This window comes from Lutra lutra, chromosome 2, assembly GCF_902655055.1.
Source record: "Lutra lutra chromosome 2, mLutLut1.2, whole genome shotgun sequence".
In the NCBI taxonomy this organism is placed as follows: domain Eukaryota; kingdom Metazoa; phylum Chordata; class Mammalia; order Carnivora; family Mustelidae; genus Lutra; species Lutra lutra.
The window spans coordinates 28167487-28184541 of NC_062279.1; the positions used below are offsets into that span (position 1 = coordinate 28167487).

General features: G+C 45.3%; 1 protein-coding gene and 1 long non-coding RNA gene across 4 annotated transcripts in view; one reads left to right on the forward strand and one right to left on the reverse strand.

Annotated features, from left to right (window-relative positions):
* The window catches only part of FAT1 (FAT atypical cadherin 1), a 126582-nt gene that overhangs the window by 650 nt on the left and 108877 nt on the right, over positions 1-17055 (forward strand). For 2 of the 3 annotated variants that reach the window (XM_047716675.1, XM_047716690.1), the window contains exon 2: positions 13347-16629. In XM_047716675.1, the coding sequence (XP_047572631.1) occupies positions 13365-16629 (3265 nt within the window). In that variant the 5' untranslated portion in view covers positions 13347-13364. Of the gene's footprint in view, positions 1-2223; positions 2412-13346; positions 16630-17055 lie in introns of those variants that run through there. The other variant, XM_047716684.1, reaches the window with a different exon arrangement.
* On the reverse strand, positions 992-2927 carry LOC125092299 (uncharacterized). The gene is made up of 2 exons (XR_007124866.1): positions 2785-2927; positions 992-1803 (listed from the first exon to the last, which is right to left on the reverse strand). It is a non-coding gene; the product is annotated as an uncharacterized LOC125092299 (long non-coding RNA).

The window sequence follows — 17055 nt, forward strand, 5'->3', positions numbered from 1 at the left end:
CGCCCTCTAGTCCGGGCACCCGGCAAGGCGCGCGATCCCTGCTGGGCTCCGCGCGGACCGAGAACTTGGACCTGCCGGGCGCACCAGGGACGTGGGCGTGAGCCCCCAGCCTTCACTCACCACCCGCCCCGGCCCGTTCGCTATCTAATTTTCAAATACTAGCTTGGGTGGACTGGTTGGAGAGGCCGTACCGGAGGAAAGCGTTTTTTGTTTTTTTTTTCCTGGAACCGTCCCCTATTCCCCTAATTTCCAAAAGCCTTTGGGGACAGGGTTGGGGGGGGGGGGGGCAACGACCGAAAGGACAAACGTGGAGCTTGAACTACATTTTTCTTTCTTGTGAAGGTAATTCGATGGTGGCAAAGAGGCATCTCTATTTCGTTAGGGCTAAAAGAGCAGAAAAACGCGGCAGCGCCAGGGTCTGAAATCTCCATCTCTGGCTCTCGGCTGTTCCTGTGGCGAAAAAGTGCAACTTCTTCCAGGCAGTTAGGTTTCGCAGTGAGCCTGGAAAATCGGGATTCCCAAGCAGATGTTTTTAGCTCGAGTGAGGGTTTTTACTTACTAATGAATGGTAGTTTTTGTTTTTTTTTTTTCAGGAGTTCTTTTGTGCCATTTAAGACATCTTGTGATTTTATGTTACGGGATGATGTCTTTTTACTTACTATTCTTTCCCTTCCAATTCTACCTTCCTCCGCCAGCAAACTGTTGGCGTTCTTGTGTGACTGATGTGTTGAGAGTTAGAATTCAGCAAGGGGCGCAAGCCGGTAGAGCTTGGAGATCAGGTCACCTATTTTCTACGTGTTCGAAGTATAAAATTGACCTGTAACTCCAGGAGCACTTTGCGCATTTATGGCCATGGCCAAGGGTTTGGAGGATGGTGTTTTCTGGGTGTGTGGTTTTATGTGTATTCCAAATAATGCGCAGGGAATACGCCACACACTCTTAGTACTACGGCTCAGCACATTCATTCTGCAGGCATTATCTTTTCCCATTATCTTTCCCAGCCATAACCTGCTGGACACCTTTATTTTTACAAGTACATTCTTTGGGATGGTTTAAAAAGAGACTGCATTTAACTTTGAACCAAGGAATTTCTCTCTTTAACCCTAGACTCACCCGCCCGCATCTGCCTCGCAGCTCCCCCAGCAGTCCCCTCCACCGGTTCCGGGGAAATAAGATCTCTTTGTCTTCACAGTGTTAAATGTTCGAGTCCCAAAAACTTTCCGAGGTCATGTCCGCCCTCTTCTCTGGGCTGTTTTCCAATGCCCAGGGGCACCCCGGGCTTCGGCCGAGGCTCAGCTATGCGGAGCCTGCGTCTGGAGATTTGCCGGCGCTGAGTATGGGCCCACAGTCCCCGGACCCCGGACTGCTCGCTCGGGCGTGGGTTGGAGGGGGGCTTCCCCGAGTGGGGCGTCCAGCGCCCGGGGCTTCCCCTTCTCCCTAGGGAACTTGTAGTTCCACGTTAGACTGGGTTCACAGTTTGTGCGGCTGGGAAAGCGCACGAGGCGACACAGCAGCCTTTTGTCCCGCAGACGTGGGAGTCTGGGGTGTCTGCCGGAAGAAGCCGGCGTTGGGGTTCGTAACCCGGGTCGGGGAGGTTATTTAACTAGCTCTGCAACATGAAGTGGCGGAGGAAGCGCTTTCATTTTCCCTGGATCTTCGTGTAAACCGAAGAAGGAAGTAGATCCGATCCGACTGCATTCCTTTTGAGACCTTTTGGAAGATTTTATTCCACCGAGCAATTGTAGACCCAGAACAGAGGCTTTCAAATGCAGATTTAGGAATTCTCCGAAGGTTCTAGAGAATCTAAAGGGAGTCGGGGGAAGCCTTATTAGCCTTAGCTGCCCCCCCCCCCTTTTAAAGCTAAACTGTTTCCCCTTTCCTAGCAGGAAATATTCCATACTAATTCCCTGCACAAATCTGTGTACTAGCCGTAACTAACGGCCGCACTACAGCAAGCCCCACACCGTTCCTCGGAGTGTCGCAAGAGCACCCTGGGCACTCGCTTGTCTCCTCGGAGGAGTGAGCCGCTCTAGCGGCAGGGGATCACTGACCCGCGGCGGGGAGTCGCTGCCTGGGACCCGCTGCCCGGGACCCGCGAGCTCAGAGTCTGGCCGCCAGGGAAAGTCAGATCGAGTTTCCGCGCGGGAGAAACGAGCGCCGGCGCTCGCGGGCGTGGCTGCGGGCGGAGGGATATATTCCGCGCCGGGCGCGTGAGGCGCCGGTGCCGAGCAGGGCGGCCGCGCAGCGGCCTCGGAGCGGGGCGCGCGGGCAGCGAGGGAGGGCCGCCGCCACTATGCGGACCCGCCCGCTCAGTGAAGCCCCCGGAGGACCCGGCCCCCGCTCGGGGGCGCGCTGAGGCGACGAGGCGCGCGTCCCCGAGAGTGCCGCCGCCACTTGGGGCCAACTTTGCTGTAAGTTTGATAGAAACGAAGTTGGGGCTGGAGGGCCGGGTGAACGGGGGGCGCAGCGAGGCGCCAGGGCTGCCGGTGCGCGGCCGGGGCGGAGCCGTCTGCGCCCAGGAAGCATGCAACTTGGTGCTTCGGGGTGGCGGACTTTAGGCTCCCTGGGTGCTTTTCCCTAGCTGTCCAGCCCAGGACGGCGCTCGGGCCGGTGCTCTGGGAGGTGGGATGAAAGCAAGCTCCGCGGGAAGGTGGTACAGTGCCGCGGCGCCTGCCGGCTTGGAAAGTTCGGGACGGGCTCGGGATTCCGGCGGCGGGGAGGACGTGGGGGCGGAGGGGTGGGAGGGGGATAATTTGCAACGTGCGCCGAATGGTAATTACCTACCCAAGTGCCGCTGCGAGCCGGCTGCGGGCTGTGGCGGCGGCGGCCGGGGACTGCGTGGGTCTGGTGCTGGAGCCATTGCTGGAAATCAAAGCGGCGGCCGTGGCGCGGGGCTACCGGGCGGCGGGAGGGCGAGGACTTCCGCTGCGCCCTGGAGCTCGGAAACTTCTCCGTCGCGCCCCGCGCGCTCTCCCCGGTAACTCTCGTGCCTGCTCATGGCTTAACTGATCTCGCCCCTAGGTTAATTCTTCCAATTTCTGAGAGTCCCGGCGTAGGTGAGATGAAAGGAGAGGCCGGTAGCCAAAGAGATGGGATCTTTGAAATGGAGTCCTGGAGTTCTCTCAGATGTTTTGTGCCCCGAGGGATCGCTGCCCTGAGGGTTAAGTACTAACTGGTTAAATGTAGATAGAATAGGTGCGATTGGTAACTTGCGGGGGCTAAACCTTTGCAAAAGTGTGCTGCTTCTTAGGTTTTTTTTGTTTTGTTTTTGTTTTTGTTTTTCCTAGAAGAGAAACTTGTAAGGTTTGTTTTGTTTTAAGAAGGGATTCTCATTCTTCACTGCTTTCTCTTACTCGCAGTGCTTTCTTCTAGGAAGCTAACTTTCTGTGTCTCCGTGAGATTTTTTGTTCCCAGTGATGTGAGTTGCAGAGCTTTGAAAACAAGGACGCAATTGTATGCTTTAGGAAAGTAAACTCAAACATTTTTTATGCACTTAAGCTTTTTTTTTTTTTTGCGCATGTGTTTGAACTACGGTTTCATTAAGTGGCTTTTGTTAAACCACTCTGGTGCTTGGTAGAGTGGATTTTATTTTCCTTTTTTATTAGATATTTACAGTGAATATTAAAATGGGAAAAAATGTAAAAGGCAAATGATCTTCATTTGTTTATCTTTAATAAAGGCAACTTATTAAGGCTTGGTCCGTTCAGACATGGGTTCCATAGTTGGAGATATCTGCACGTGTTAAAACTAGGTTATGGTAGTATTTTTTCCAATTTTTAGAGTTGTGGTTGTTACCCATCCTGTCCAGTTGTTAACAGTTATTCATGAAAATGTGTTTCTGCAGTTGTATAGGTTAATATACATGAAATATATTTGGCTTTATCTTTGGGTTTTAAAAGAACGACTCTGGTTCCACAACTAGAATTATTATTCCTCTGTCCTTATTGTATTATCAAACCTTAAGATGGACTTAAAAATATTTAAAGTATTGCATAATTTTTAAAAAAAACAACAGTTGACATAACTCTAATTAAGCTAAACATGGCATTTAACAAGCTCAGAGTAAGGTTTGACTTGAATAAAGTATGCATTTGTGTACCCATTTCTATAAAAAGGAACATCTTAAATGAACCACATTCTTTTGTGACTCTGAGTGGAAGCAGGATTGTTAGAGAACTTAATAAAAGCATTCAGTCCACCTGTATATTCCTTGTATCTTTTAATTAGTCACTAGAAGTTCCCCCAGTGGGTTATCATCATGTTAATAGATCATTTAATCCATGTTGTGGACAGGTGCCAAAGGGGAATCTGAAAATTATGTGTAAACTAATACAGTCTTCCGTCCCCTGCTCCCCTGCCTCTCTTGTGTATCTCTGTAGACTTAGCTTTTGAGCCACCGCTGAAGCAGTTATTTCTTTGAATGTTAGAGGTGAAAGGGATCTTACTGGTCATTTAACCTCACTGTCAAGTCTACCACCACCTGTTTTCCACCCCAGTTTGGCTGATTTTACATAGACTCAGTAAACTGAATCAAATTAGTGCATTATTGTTGCATTAAATGTTGTCTCAGTGGCCTAATTTGTCGCCTAAAGGACCTGACTTAATAGCAGGAAGCCATAAGGCTAGGTGTCTGTTTAATCTTTATGAGTGGGAAATTGCAGTAGGTAAGCTTTCTTTTGACCAATTGTATAAATGATGAAGCCAAACTTTTTTTTTTTTTGTCTCACTTAATTGGTCAATTTGCAAGTGTTAGTTTATCCTTAGGCACTGAAAAGAAGTTTTTGAAATGAGTGATCCAGGCTATTCGTTTAAGATCTTTACATTGCTATTTTGTCTTCTGATTTCAAATGTAGTCCATCAGAGGAAGAATCTATATATTTCACATTTTAAACTTTAAGAAAAAAAAAAAAAACTTACCTTTCTTTAAGTTCCAGATTTAAATATATTCCCCAAATTCTTGTTTAATCCCAAAGGTTTATTTTATGTGTGGATATATATCTATAGTCCGATGTCTCTTTGTGAACTATTTAGGAAAATGAGGCAGAATTGAAGCCTTACCCTTCATAGACTATTCAAGCAGAGAGCTTCAGGATAAGCTCTGCATCGCAGAAACTGATCTGGCATCTGCTATAGCAGGTTTGGAAGCATTCTGAGGTGGGTGGTGACCTCTTTCTCAGCTGCTAGAAATCAGAGCCATCTCTAGGGCAGCCATCTGCACTGTTGTTACTGGCCTGGTGGTGGTTGCACCAGGATTTTCAGAAGGATGGATGTGCTTTTTCCCATGTTATCCCTCCTTCCCTTCCATCCCCTACTTGACCCCTGCCTTCCAGTCTCCATGCATTTCATGAACAGAGCAACTGCGGATCTCGTCTGTGCCAAACACTGGGCCAGACACAGGATACAGGGGGAACAGATCACATTTTCTGCCCTCACAGATCTTACAGTCCTTTGGGGGAGAAGGACAAATAAGCAGTTGGTTATATCCACTGTGATAAAAACACGGAAGTTCATCCGAGCATTTTGGTGAGCTGGGCAGGGACGGAGAGGTTGATATTAGGGTGAGTTCTGGGGGAAGAGTGAATCAGAAGGGAATAATGCAAGGACCCTAAATGACATGTGCAAAGCAGATCTTAGAAACCCTAGTTGTGACATGATTTGTTATTGTTAGGAAAAGGGTTGGTGGATTATAGATGTCTCTTCGATTCTGTTTTTATATGACTTATACTTTTTTTTTCTTTTTTTTTTTGGCACAAGGAGAAAATAGAAAATCCATGACTTGGGCTTACATTGTTTTATAGACAGGAGGGATAGTTTTTTTATGGGGCAGGCGTTAAAAGGGAAGGAAAGAAGTGTAGAAGACAGGTGACAATAACTAAATGTGAGGAGTAAAGGGCAGAAAAAAACAATGATTAGCTTATCTTTTATATAAGAAGGTGGGGTGGAGATTTTTTAAGTTTAGAACCCTCACCACCAGGTGGTGTCATGTGCTCTGGACAGCTTGGTTATTCCCAGCCTATGGGGAGTATGACTTTTGGTTTGAAATAGAAAGTAAGCTAATTAGAGATTCAATTACTAAAGTAGGTAGAAGTAAAATTATCAGAGGTCTTTAATACAAGTCTAAGAAGAATACACTTAATAAGCAGGCTAAGGGGAAACACTGAGTATTCGCCAACTAGGGACTAATGTCGCAAAGAAGTTTTTGTGAGTGTGTGGTTGATAGGCCAAGTAGTGCGGGGGCCAGAAAGTCGGAATACTGGGAAGCTAGGAAATGCTGTGCCTGAGCAAATACAAGAACTAGGAGGCAGCAGCAGGAAGAGGGAACAATTTTCAGAAATTGAGGGGGGGAAAGTCCAGTCTCGGTAACTTTAGATAGGAAGGTTTGGTAGTTAGAAATAAAAGGAGTGTGTGTGTGTGAGTGAGAGAGAGAGAAAGAGCGCACCTGAGCGAGACAGGGAAGTGGTGGGGGCAGGGTGGGGAGGAGAGAAGTGTCTCCCTGGAGGGAGGAGGCTGTAAAGATTTTAGTACAAACTCTAGCTTTGCGAATAAAGAAATGGAATCCAAGGATTAGGTAACTTCCTTCAACCCACAGAGTTGGTTAGGGACGAAGCCTGGGCAAGATCACAGTTTTTATGTCTGCCAGCCCGTTTTTTCTTACTTGATTTCTTACGTTGCAAGCCTGAGTGATCTGTGGTTTGGGAAGTGGTGAAACTCTTCGCTGGCGTAGAAACAGTGCAGTGGAATAAGAGAGTGCAATGGCTGGTGTTTTGCAATTGGGAGTGGGTGAAAGGCTGGGTCCCCGCAGGTCTGATGGTATCTCAGGAAGGTGTTTCCGCTCTTAAGGGAGGTAAGGCTGGAATGTGGGATTCCAAAGTGAGGGTAGTGGGTGAGGTCTTTGAGGAGGTTACCTTGTGCCAACAGTCGGAAGGACAAGTTTATAATGACAAACTTGAAGGCGAAAGAGTGTTGAAGAGAATCAGGACTACTTCGTGTCATTCATCGTTCACCTGTTGTGCTGTGGATTGCCATGTTTTAGGTTGTCTGTGACGCATAAAGGACACAGCGGTATTGGGGAGAGTGTGAGTAGTGTGACCTTGAGTCAGGGAGTGCTGAGAAAAGGGCATCTGATTTGCCATTGGCTTGTGACACCAGGAGAAGCTGTTTGTGAGGCCCTAGAGAGCGTTGAGGGGGAGAAATGGTCTTCTTTACAGGAGGCAGAAGTCAAGGTAGCCCAGAGCCCGTTCAGTTTTAGAACTTCCTCTGAACAAGAAAGTGAAACCTAAGGTGTGAGTTTGAAGGAGGGGAAGGTTTGAATGAAGTTTATTTTCCAGAAGGGACGAAGGGGTGTGTGTGTGTGTGTGTGTGTGTGTGTGTGTACACAAAGGGGCCTTCTGAGAACAGCACTTATTTGAGTGTGATGCTTGAGAGGGAGTGATAATTTAGAGAGGAGCTTCAGAAAAGGCAGAATGTTTTGGCCTCACAGGGTGTATTTATTTGTAGCTAGGGTGGATCCCATCTTTGCTAAGAGGTGGGAAAAAGGGAGAATAGGGGAGGAGAGCATTTTAAGGAGAAGAGGAGGGACTCTCCCCTGCAGACTTTGCATTTTCTTGCCATACAGGGAACTATTCACATTCTTGATCTATTTAGTGAAATACCTGTACATACATCTGAAAATAACTCTAATTATAATTTGGCCAGTAGTAAAACTTTACTAATTTGGGAGTAAAGGAAGTGGCCAGTGTTAATTACTGGCTACCCTGCCAACGTGACATTTAAGTGATTTCTGTTTGCAGAAAAAAATACATTAGGTGAAATGATCTTAAATCACAGGGGGTAAACTGTGTTTATGGAGCCTCTCTGAGCAACGTTTGCCCTGGAGCGTGGGTGAGGAGAAAGTGGTTGGAGGTGAGTAACAGGTAGTGGTCACGTCTTGTCTGTAAAAAGAGCAGAGAAGTGAAGAGCGAGGCATCTCTAGCGCAGCCAGGAATGTGTATGCCGCTGGCGTTCTCCTGACTTCTTTTATGTCACAGTAGCTAGGAACAGCCAGAGACCATCCTCTTGAGATACCGCAGACATGTCTTATAGGTCTTATAGATTCATATAGGAGGTAAATCACATAGCAGATTTTATATGGAGGCTATGCAGAATTACCAGAGGCGGTTAAGTGATACATACCGAACCTAAAGCTGCTCTTCTGTTCTGCATCATAGCTGGGCCCTCCACTCCCATTTTTACTGACAGATGCCTTAACAAGGCTTAAAAAAATCTGGTATGCACCTAGAAAATAAAGAGACCCACCCATTAATTTTTTCAGTGTAACAATAAAAACTTCTAAGAGTCCTGTTCATGGCTATTATAATTTATTAGGAAAATGATTTTTTTTCCTCTTGTCTATGTTATGAAGCTGCGAATTGGTCATAGCGGTATTAACAGATTTCCTTAGTAGGATACAGTCTTTTTTCTGACTTTTATTAAATGATTTTAGAGGCCATTAAACGTTTATGTAATATACTATATTTTTAAAAAACAAGAGTCACATTTCATGTTTTCTTTGACATCTTTGTGACATTTTTCTTTGAAAATGTAGGTATCTTCCCTGCAGTTTAGACATCTTCAAAAATACTTTTAAAAATGTGACACTATTCAAACTGAGCATTAAGCTCTGAATTTCCGTAATAAGTTCAACTCCAGTGACACTCTTACTGCTGCTGATACAAAATGGGAGTGTGTGGGAGAGAGCACGGGGAGGGAGAACACAGAGTTCTTCGTGTGAATATTTTTTGTATTTTTGTCACCACGCGTGGAATTGATACTGTCTCCCTATGGCTGGAAGACTAACAGGCTATTAAGAATTGGGACCTCTAAATAATAAATGTACAGCATTTTATAGGATTTATGCATGTGTAGTGCTGCATCCCACCTAATCCTGTCTCAGGAGCATACGAAACAGGCCTGAATCTTCAGCTTAGACCTAAGTATTTGAATTGGTGCAGTTATGTTCTCAGCGCCCGGGCTGTGTTCTGTTTTGTGAAGAATGTGCGGTCACAGTCATTGACTCAGAATACTTGACGTGAAGGTCTCCTGAATGAAGAAACATGAGCATGTTAATATCCGATTCCTACTAGAAAAATTATCTTTCTCTCATTTATGGATTTTCAGAAATCTCTGCTAAAGATTTTTCAGCTGTGGACCTGAGGTCCTTTTCTGTAAGGGCTGAACTGAGTAAACATGCTTGGTTTTCACTTTGGAAAATGCATAGCAGAACTAACTTACTGTGAGTTCAAGGAGTATGATCACCTTCCAAATACCAAAATATAGTTTTCAGCTAAAATCATTGTAGTTTTCATGAGCCTGAGCTCTAGGTAATGTGCTTTTCAGATGAAATGATACTAGTATCTTTATGGGTTTTTTTTCTTTTCCCCTTCAACCTTGTGATTTGTTTGGCACAGAGGAACGGCCACCATTTCTTGGGTAGTGGCATTTTATAGCAGAACCTGAGTTCACGGTTCTGGGTTATGTTATTAAAGGTTAACAGTAAGTAGGAGTACTTAAAAGTGGATTTTTTTCTTCTCCTGATCCAAAGGATTGCCTTTAACCATTGATTGTAATCACAGCGGCATTCTGTCAGCCAGGTCTGCAAGAGTCGGTTCCGGGGTGGAAAGGTTTCTGTGATGGGTGTGGTCCATCAGGTGTCCTCAGCTTTGAGGTGTCCCTGAGGAGAGCTGGTGGGTGGGTTGAGGAAGGTGGTCCAGCCTTGGAAAGGGGCTGTGAGAGTGGAGTGGTGCGGGCAGAGCCCGAGTGGCTGAGCTGCAGTGGAGGGAGGACAGAATCAGTGAAGTGATGTGTTGGGTCTCCCCTTGGGTGGGGGTTACCAGCTGAGAAGGCATCTGGGGTCAGGTAGCAGCGTGGGGCCAGCCAGTGTTTATGGGTCATTTCCAAGTTGTGATGTTGGGCTTCAGCTCTTCAGAGATTGTTGGACCTGTCCTGTCTTTACCATGCCACCGTTTCCTGCTTCTACATCAGTGACTGTGGCCCGTCTCCTGTGCTGGTTCTTCTCTTCCTCTGTCCTCCACATCTTGGGGAGCATCAGGGCTTGGTTTTCTTTGCTTCCCCATCTGTGCTCTCTCCCTGGGTGATCTGATTCAGTTTTTGGTTTTAAATAGCATCTTCTGTATTTTCAGGCAACTCTCAAATTTTTGTCTCCAGGCTGGACCTCTCCCACACATCTCCCTGCCCACTTGAAATCATTAGTTGGGTAACAGTGGGCATTTCCACTTTAACTTCCCAGGACTGAACTCCTGATTTTAATCACTAGATCCCGTTCCTCTCGGAGTGCCTGGCAGCTCCTTTCTGCATGTTCAGCACCCAGTCCTTGGAATCTTGGTACCTGTCTTCTTTGTCCCCTCTCTCCCCTCTTGCTCCCTCCACTCCCCCCCACCCTGCCCCTCCTATTCATCCAGAATTTAACTGCTGCTCCCCACCTCCAGTATTAGCATTTCTAGGCTAAGCCACCAAGGCCTGTCACTTTTTTAGTGCAGTAGTTTTCTAACTGGCTATTAGCAGTGTATCAGTACTAGTTCACTAGTTGTGACTAGTGTACCATAATAATGTGAGATGTTAACAATAGGGGAAACTATCTTCGTAAATTTTCTGCAAATCTAAAAATGCCTCTAAAATTAAAAATTTATAGAAAAAAAACTCCCTTACTGCCCAACCCCCAACCAGTGTGCCCCAGTCTCAGTGGTCTCTGCTGTTTCTCTAACTCCTGCTTCTCTGCTGGAGGTGATTTGGGGCCCCAAGGAACATTGGCAGTGTCTAGAAACTTTTTTCGGATGAGGGAGTGTGGAGTGAGATGGATGAGATCCAACAGGCTTTTAGTCGGGTAGAGACCAGGATAATGCTAAACATCCTAACATGCATCCTGGGCCTTTCAAATTTAGGGTTTTCTCTTCCCCTTCAGGTTCCTGACCGCAGTTGCTTGCCCTTCTTTGTTTTTCTGCTTACTGCCTCCTCATCAGCACGTGACACACTCTCCGTTTCGCACCAGGAAACGGCTCTTCCATGGGGCTTTGCGGCCAGTTGGCTCACTTTTGTATCCCCAGCATCTAGAACTACTAGCCCGTAGCCGGTGTTCATTACATAGTTGCTGAGTGAATCAAAGAATTGGGTGAGGGAGTGAATGATTAATACAGATACCATGGACCTGTGCTAAAAAAATTCAGATAGAAGAGTGAAAGTGGAGCATGAACATTCCCCCTCAGCTGCCCATTCTCCAGAAGTTACCACTGTTGACAGTTTATTTTTTATCCGTCCAGAATTTTTCTAATCATTTTCCAGCGCATTCATGTCTTACGCACACAGTTCATCTCCTGTCCCTTTTTACAAACATAAATGGGGTCAGTTTCATTTTGCCAGTTAGCATATCTGGATGGTCTCCACAGAGCAACATGTAGAGTGCTGTCTTATTCCTTTTAGTAGCTGTATAATATTTTATATGTAGAATATAGCAAAAATAATTGTTTAGAATCCTGGCATAATACCCTATTGTAAAATAGATAGCAGTAATAGATCTTGTATAACAAAAGACCGTGCTTGTTAAACATCAGCTTTTTAAGTGTTTTCAAAAGCATTTTCTATACATTTATTTATATACACATATATACATGCACACACGCACACACACATATTATTCCTAGTTTGTAAATGCCGCAGAATCAGGAAGTGACCTTTAGTTCCATGTACTTTACATGATAGCAGATTCCCAATACCTGTAGATTAAGTTGAAGTTTTCCCTTGTTTTGATAAAATCATTGGATCATTACATAATTAAAATTTCCCTGGATATTAGAACTGTTGACCAGTTGAAGAGATTGGAGAGAAAATCGTTTTCATACTTTGTTTAAATGATGATTGTTCTCCTGGAAGCCAAAAATCTATGTAATCTCCTGACTTTATTGGCCGAGGATATGGCAGGAGAGCTAAAGAACAAGGTGGGGTGCCCAGCCGCAGCGTAATTCCATATCCGTGAAGCTTCTTACTGCTTTGCGCGTATCAGGGCTTCTTTTTTTCCTCCTCCTAAAATGACTAATGGGGCAAAGTTGGCAGTGGTGCAGTTAAGATACTGTAAATTAATGGCGCTGTGCTAATTTCAGCTGGCCTTTAAACCCGCACTCCAGTCCGCTGCCGCTTTCACATTTGGGTGGGGCTCCCATTCGGTGAGTCTTCATCTGAGAGTTACTTCGCCAAGGTGCAGTCTTGCCCTCTGCTGAGTCCTGGGATGTTTTGTGAGGCTCCCTTGATTTGCAAGGTGAATTTGTTGGCATGTAGAGGAGCAGTCGGTCTGAAAATAATTGTTCTGCTCACCCAGTAGGCCAGCCCAGTGGCCTTCCTACCTTCCTGCATTAAAGGCAGTCCTGTCTCAAATGCCCCCTGCCTTCCATCCCACCCTCTGACCTTCCTACAGCGCCCCCTTCTTGCTGCCTTGATCGGGCTCTCTCCATGTGTTTTAGCTTAGATGCTTTAGCTGTGTGTGTATGTGCATGTCTTGTATTCAGTAGTGAACACGGGTCGTTGACAGCAGTGGTGAGAACACATTGACGTGGTTGGTGAAATTTGCTTTGCTGACTTAGGAAAAGTTCTCTTTGACATTAAGCTACTGGTTTCCCATTTGTAAGTGGACTCTTTTTGACTCATGTTGTTTTAGAAGTGACCTCAGTATCAAAATGATGTAATTATTTTATAATTATTTTAATACCCTTAAGTAGTTATGTAGTGCTAAGCAAGACAATAAACCCTTAAGTTTTGTAGGGAGTGAAGTTAATTACTCTTATAAAGAAATAATTTCAGGATAAATTTTGAAAGGAGATTACATTATGTCATTATGGGAGGTCATAGGAAACCACCTTTTAGAGTTTTTGTCCTAAATTAATTGTTCAAAGCTTCTTGAGCTTAGGGTACTATAGTGGCATTAAATTTGTGAGCTTTGGGGCATTAAATTTATTGTGTATGAGTAAACCTAAAAAATGTTTGATGTCTCCCTTTGTTAACAATTTGTCTTGAAGATTTAAATATCAGAATACAACTTAGTTGTTAATAGTTGGCAGTCTTTGACGTGCCTTATGATTCTTTAACTTGAGTCATCTAAGAATGAGAAAAGGATTCTCCTAAACCTAGTAATTCCAGACATGTTAGAGGTATTGATACCTGGAAAACAGGGAGAAACCTAACAAGTATTACATTTATTTATGTTTCATACAGATGTACAATACTTTATTAAGATGTAAGGTCCGAGACAAACTAACAGAACAAATTTACATTGTTTGTTTTCTTACTTCTTTGTTCTATTTTAGGTTCCTGAGGGTTAAGCAATGGGGAGACCCTTGGTCTTGCTTCCGCTTCTTCTCCTCCTCTTCCAGCATTTTGACGATGGTGACGGAAGCCAAACACTTGCCCAGATGCCTCTCCAGTTTACACATTTCCAGTACAACGTCACGGTGCACGAGAACTCTGCAGCGAAAACCTATGTGGGGCATCCTGTGAAGATGGGTATTTACCTTACAGATCCATCTTGGGAGCTACGGTACAAAATTGTCTCTGGAGACAGCGAAAACCTTTTCAAAGCTGAAGAGTACATTCTTGGGGACTTTTGCTTCTTAAGAATAAGGACCAAAGGAGGAAATACAGCTATTCTGAATAGAGAAGTGAAAGACCATTATACCCTGATAGTCAAAGCCATTGAAAAAAATACTAACGCTGAAGCCCGAGCAAAGGTCAGGGTACAAGTGCTGGATACAAATGACTTGAGACCTCTCTTCTCACCCACCTCGTACAGTGTTTCCTTGCCTGAAAACACAGCTATAAGGACCAGCATTGCAAGAGTCAGCGCCACGGATGCAGACATAGGAACCAATGGAGAGTTTTACTACAGTTTCAAAGACCGAACAGACATGTTTGCAATTCACCCAACCAGCGGTGTGGTAGTTTTAACTGGTAGACTCGATTATGCAGAGACCAGGCTTTATGAAATGGAGATTCTTGCTGTGGACCGTGGGATGAAACTGTACGGAAGCAGTGGTATCAGCAGCATGGCCAAGCTGACCGTCCACGTGGAGCAGGCCAACGGGTGTGCTCCTGTCATAACTGCGGTGACGCTGTCCCCGTCAGAGCTGGACAAGGACCCAACATATGCCATCGTAACCGTGGAGGACTGTGATCAGGGTCCCAACGGGGAAATAGCTTCCTTAAGCATTGTGGCCGGCGACCTCCTTCAACAGTTTAGAACAGTGAGGTCCTCCCCGGGGAGCAAAGAATATAAAGTCAAAGCAATGGGTGCCATCGACTGGGACAGTCATCCTTTTGGCTATAATCTGACACTGCAGGCTAAAGATAGAGGGACTCCTCCCCAGTTCTCTTCCGTAAAAGTCATTCGTGTTACTTCTCCGCAGTTCAAAGCTGGCCCGGTCAAGTTTGAAAAAGATGTTTATAGAGCGGAGATCAGTGAATTTGCTCCTTCCAATACACCTGTGGTCATGGTGAAAGTCACGCCTAGTTACTCTCATTTGAGGTATGTTTTTAAAAGTACACCCGGAAAAGCTAAATTCAGTTTAAATCACAACACTGGTCTCATTTCCATTTTAGAACCAATTAAAAGACAGCAGGCGTCCCATTTTGAACTTGAGGTAACAACAAGTGACAGAAGAGCCTCCACCAGAGTCTTGGTTAAAGTCTTAAGTGTGAATAGCAATCCCCCTGAATTTACCCAGACCGCTTACAAAGCCTCTTTTGATGAGAATGTGCCCATTGGGACAACGGTCTTGAGCGTGAGTGCGGTAGACCCTGACGAGGGTGAGAACGGGTATGTGACCTACAGCATTGCAAACTTAAATCACGTGCCGTTTGTCATTAACCATTTCACTGGTGCTGTGAGCACTTCAGAAGACTTGGACTATGAACTAATGCCTCGAGTATATACTCTGAGGATCCGAGCATCAGACTGGGGCTTGCCATACCGCCGGGAAGTTGAAGTCCTTGCCACGGTGACTCTGAATAACTTGAATGACAACACACCCTTGTTTGAGAAAATCAACTGTGAGGGGACGATTCCGAGGGATCTAGGTGTTGGGGAGCAGATAACCACCGTCTCCGCCATCGATGCCGACGAACTTCAGTTGGTCCAATACCAGATTGAAGCCGGAAATGAACTAGATCTTTTTAGCTTAAACCCCAACTCTGGGGTGTTGTCCCTGAAGCAGTCACTCCTGGATGGCGTAGGGACCAGGGTGTCCTTTCAGAGCCTGAGAATCACAGCTACAGATGGAGAAAATTTCGCCACCCCGTTATACATCAACCTAACCGTGGCTGCCAGGCGCAAGCCAGTGCACTTGCAGTGTGAAGAGACCGGCGTTGCCAAAATGCTGGCGGAGAAGCTCCTGCAGGCAAATAAGTTACACAGTCGGGGAGAGGTTGAGGATATTTTCTTCGATTCCCACTCGGTCAATGTGCATGCGCCTCAGTTCAGAAGTACCCTTCCAACTGGCATTGAAGTAAAAGAAAACCATCCGGTGGGTTCCAACGTAATTTTCATGAATGCTACTGACCTTGACACTGGCTTCAATGGAAAACTGGTCTATGCTATTTCTGGAGGAAATGAGGACAGTTGCTTCATTATTGACATGGAAACTGGAATGCTAAAAATTTTATCACCACTTGACCGTGAAACAACAGATAAGTACACCCTGAACATTACAGTCTCTGACCTTGGTATACCACAGAAGGCCGCTTGGCGTCTCCTAGACATCAGAGTTCTGGATGCCAATGATAATCCCCCAGAGTTTTTGCAGGAGAGCTATTTTGTTGAAGTGAGCGAAGACAAGGAGCTGAATAGTGAAATCATCCAGGTTGAAGCCACAGATAAAGATTTAGGGCCCAATGGACATGTGACCTACTCTATTCTTACAGACACAGATAAATTTTCCATTGACAGCATGACGGGAGTTGTTAAAATCGTGTACCCTTTGGATCGAGAAGTACAGCATGTACATTACTTAAAGATTGAGGCCAGGGATCAAGCCCGAGAAGAGCCCCAGTTGCTTTCCACTGTGCTTTTGAAGGTATCATTAGAGGATGTTAATGACAACCCACCTAGATTCATGCCCCCTAATTACCGTGTGAAAGTTCGAGAGGACCTTCCAGAAGGAACCATAATCATGTGGTTGGAGGCCTATGATCCTGACTTAGGCCAGTCTAGCCAAGTGAGATACAGTCTTCTGGACCATGGAGAAGGACACTTTGATGTGGATAAACTCAGCGGAGCAGTCAGAATTGTACACCATTTGGACTTTGAGAAGAAGCAAGTGTATAATCTCACCATGAGGGCCAAAGACAAAGGGAAGCCAGTTTCTCTGTCTTCCACTTGCTATGTTGAAGTGGAGGTCATTGATGTGAATGAGAACTTACACCCACCAGTGTTTTCCAGCTTCGTGGAGAAGGGTGTCGTGAAAGAAGATGTCCCTATTGGCTCCTCCATATTGACAGTATCTGCTCATGATGAGGACACAGGACGAGATGGGGAGATCCGCTATTCCATTAGAGATGGTTCTGGTGTTGGTGTTTTCAAAATAGATGAAGAAACAGGTAAATATGTTCTTACTACTCTGGTTTTCCTAAAGGAAATTTCTGCCCGGCGCTAGCTGCTTTATCGTTGACCTCTGTCAGGGTACACATTGCATGCTTTTTGTCCTTTTATAGGTGTCTCTCTGTGTAGTAAGCAATGAGTTTGGAATTAAGGAACCTGAATGACTTGGCATAAAATGAGTCAAACAAAAAAATGAAACAAAACAAAAAGAAACCAGGAGAAAAGTGTCCTCATCACCACTGATACTGATCTTTTAGTTTGTGCTCTGTATTATCAGAGGCCTGATTGTGGTTTTGCTGTAACTTTGAGAAACCCTTCCAGACTCTTTGCAGACTTAGAACAGCCCCTTGTACTACCCAGCACACCTCTCAGAGATTACTGTACCCCTAGGAGACAGCACAGTGCAAAGAGAACGCTCTGCTGAA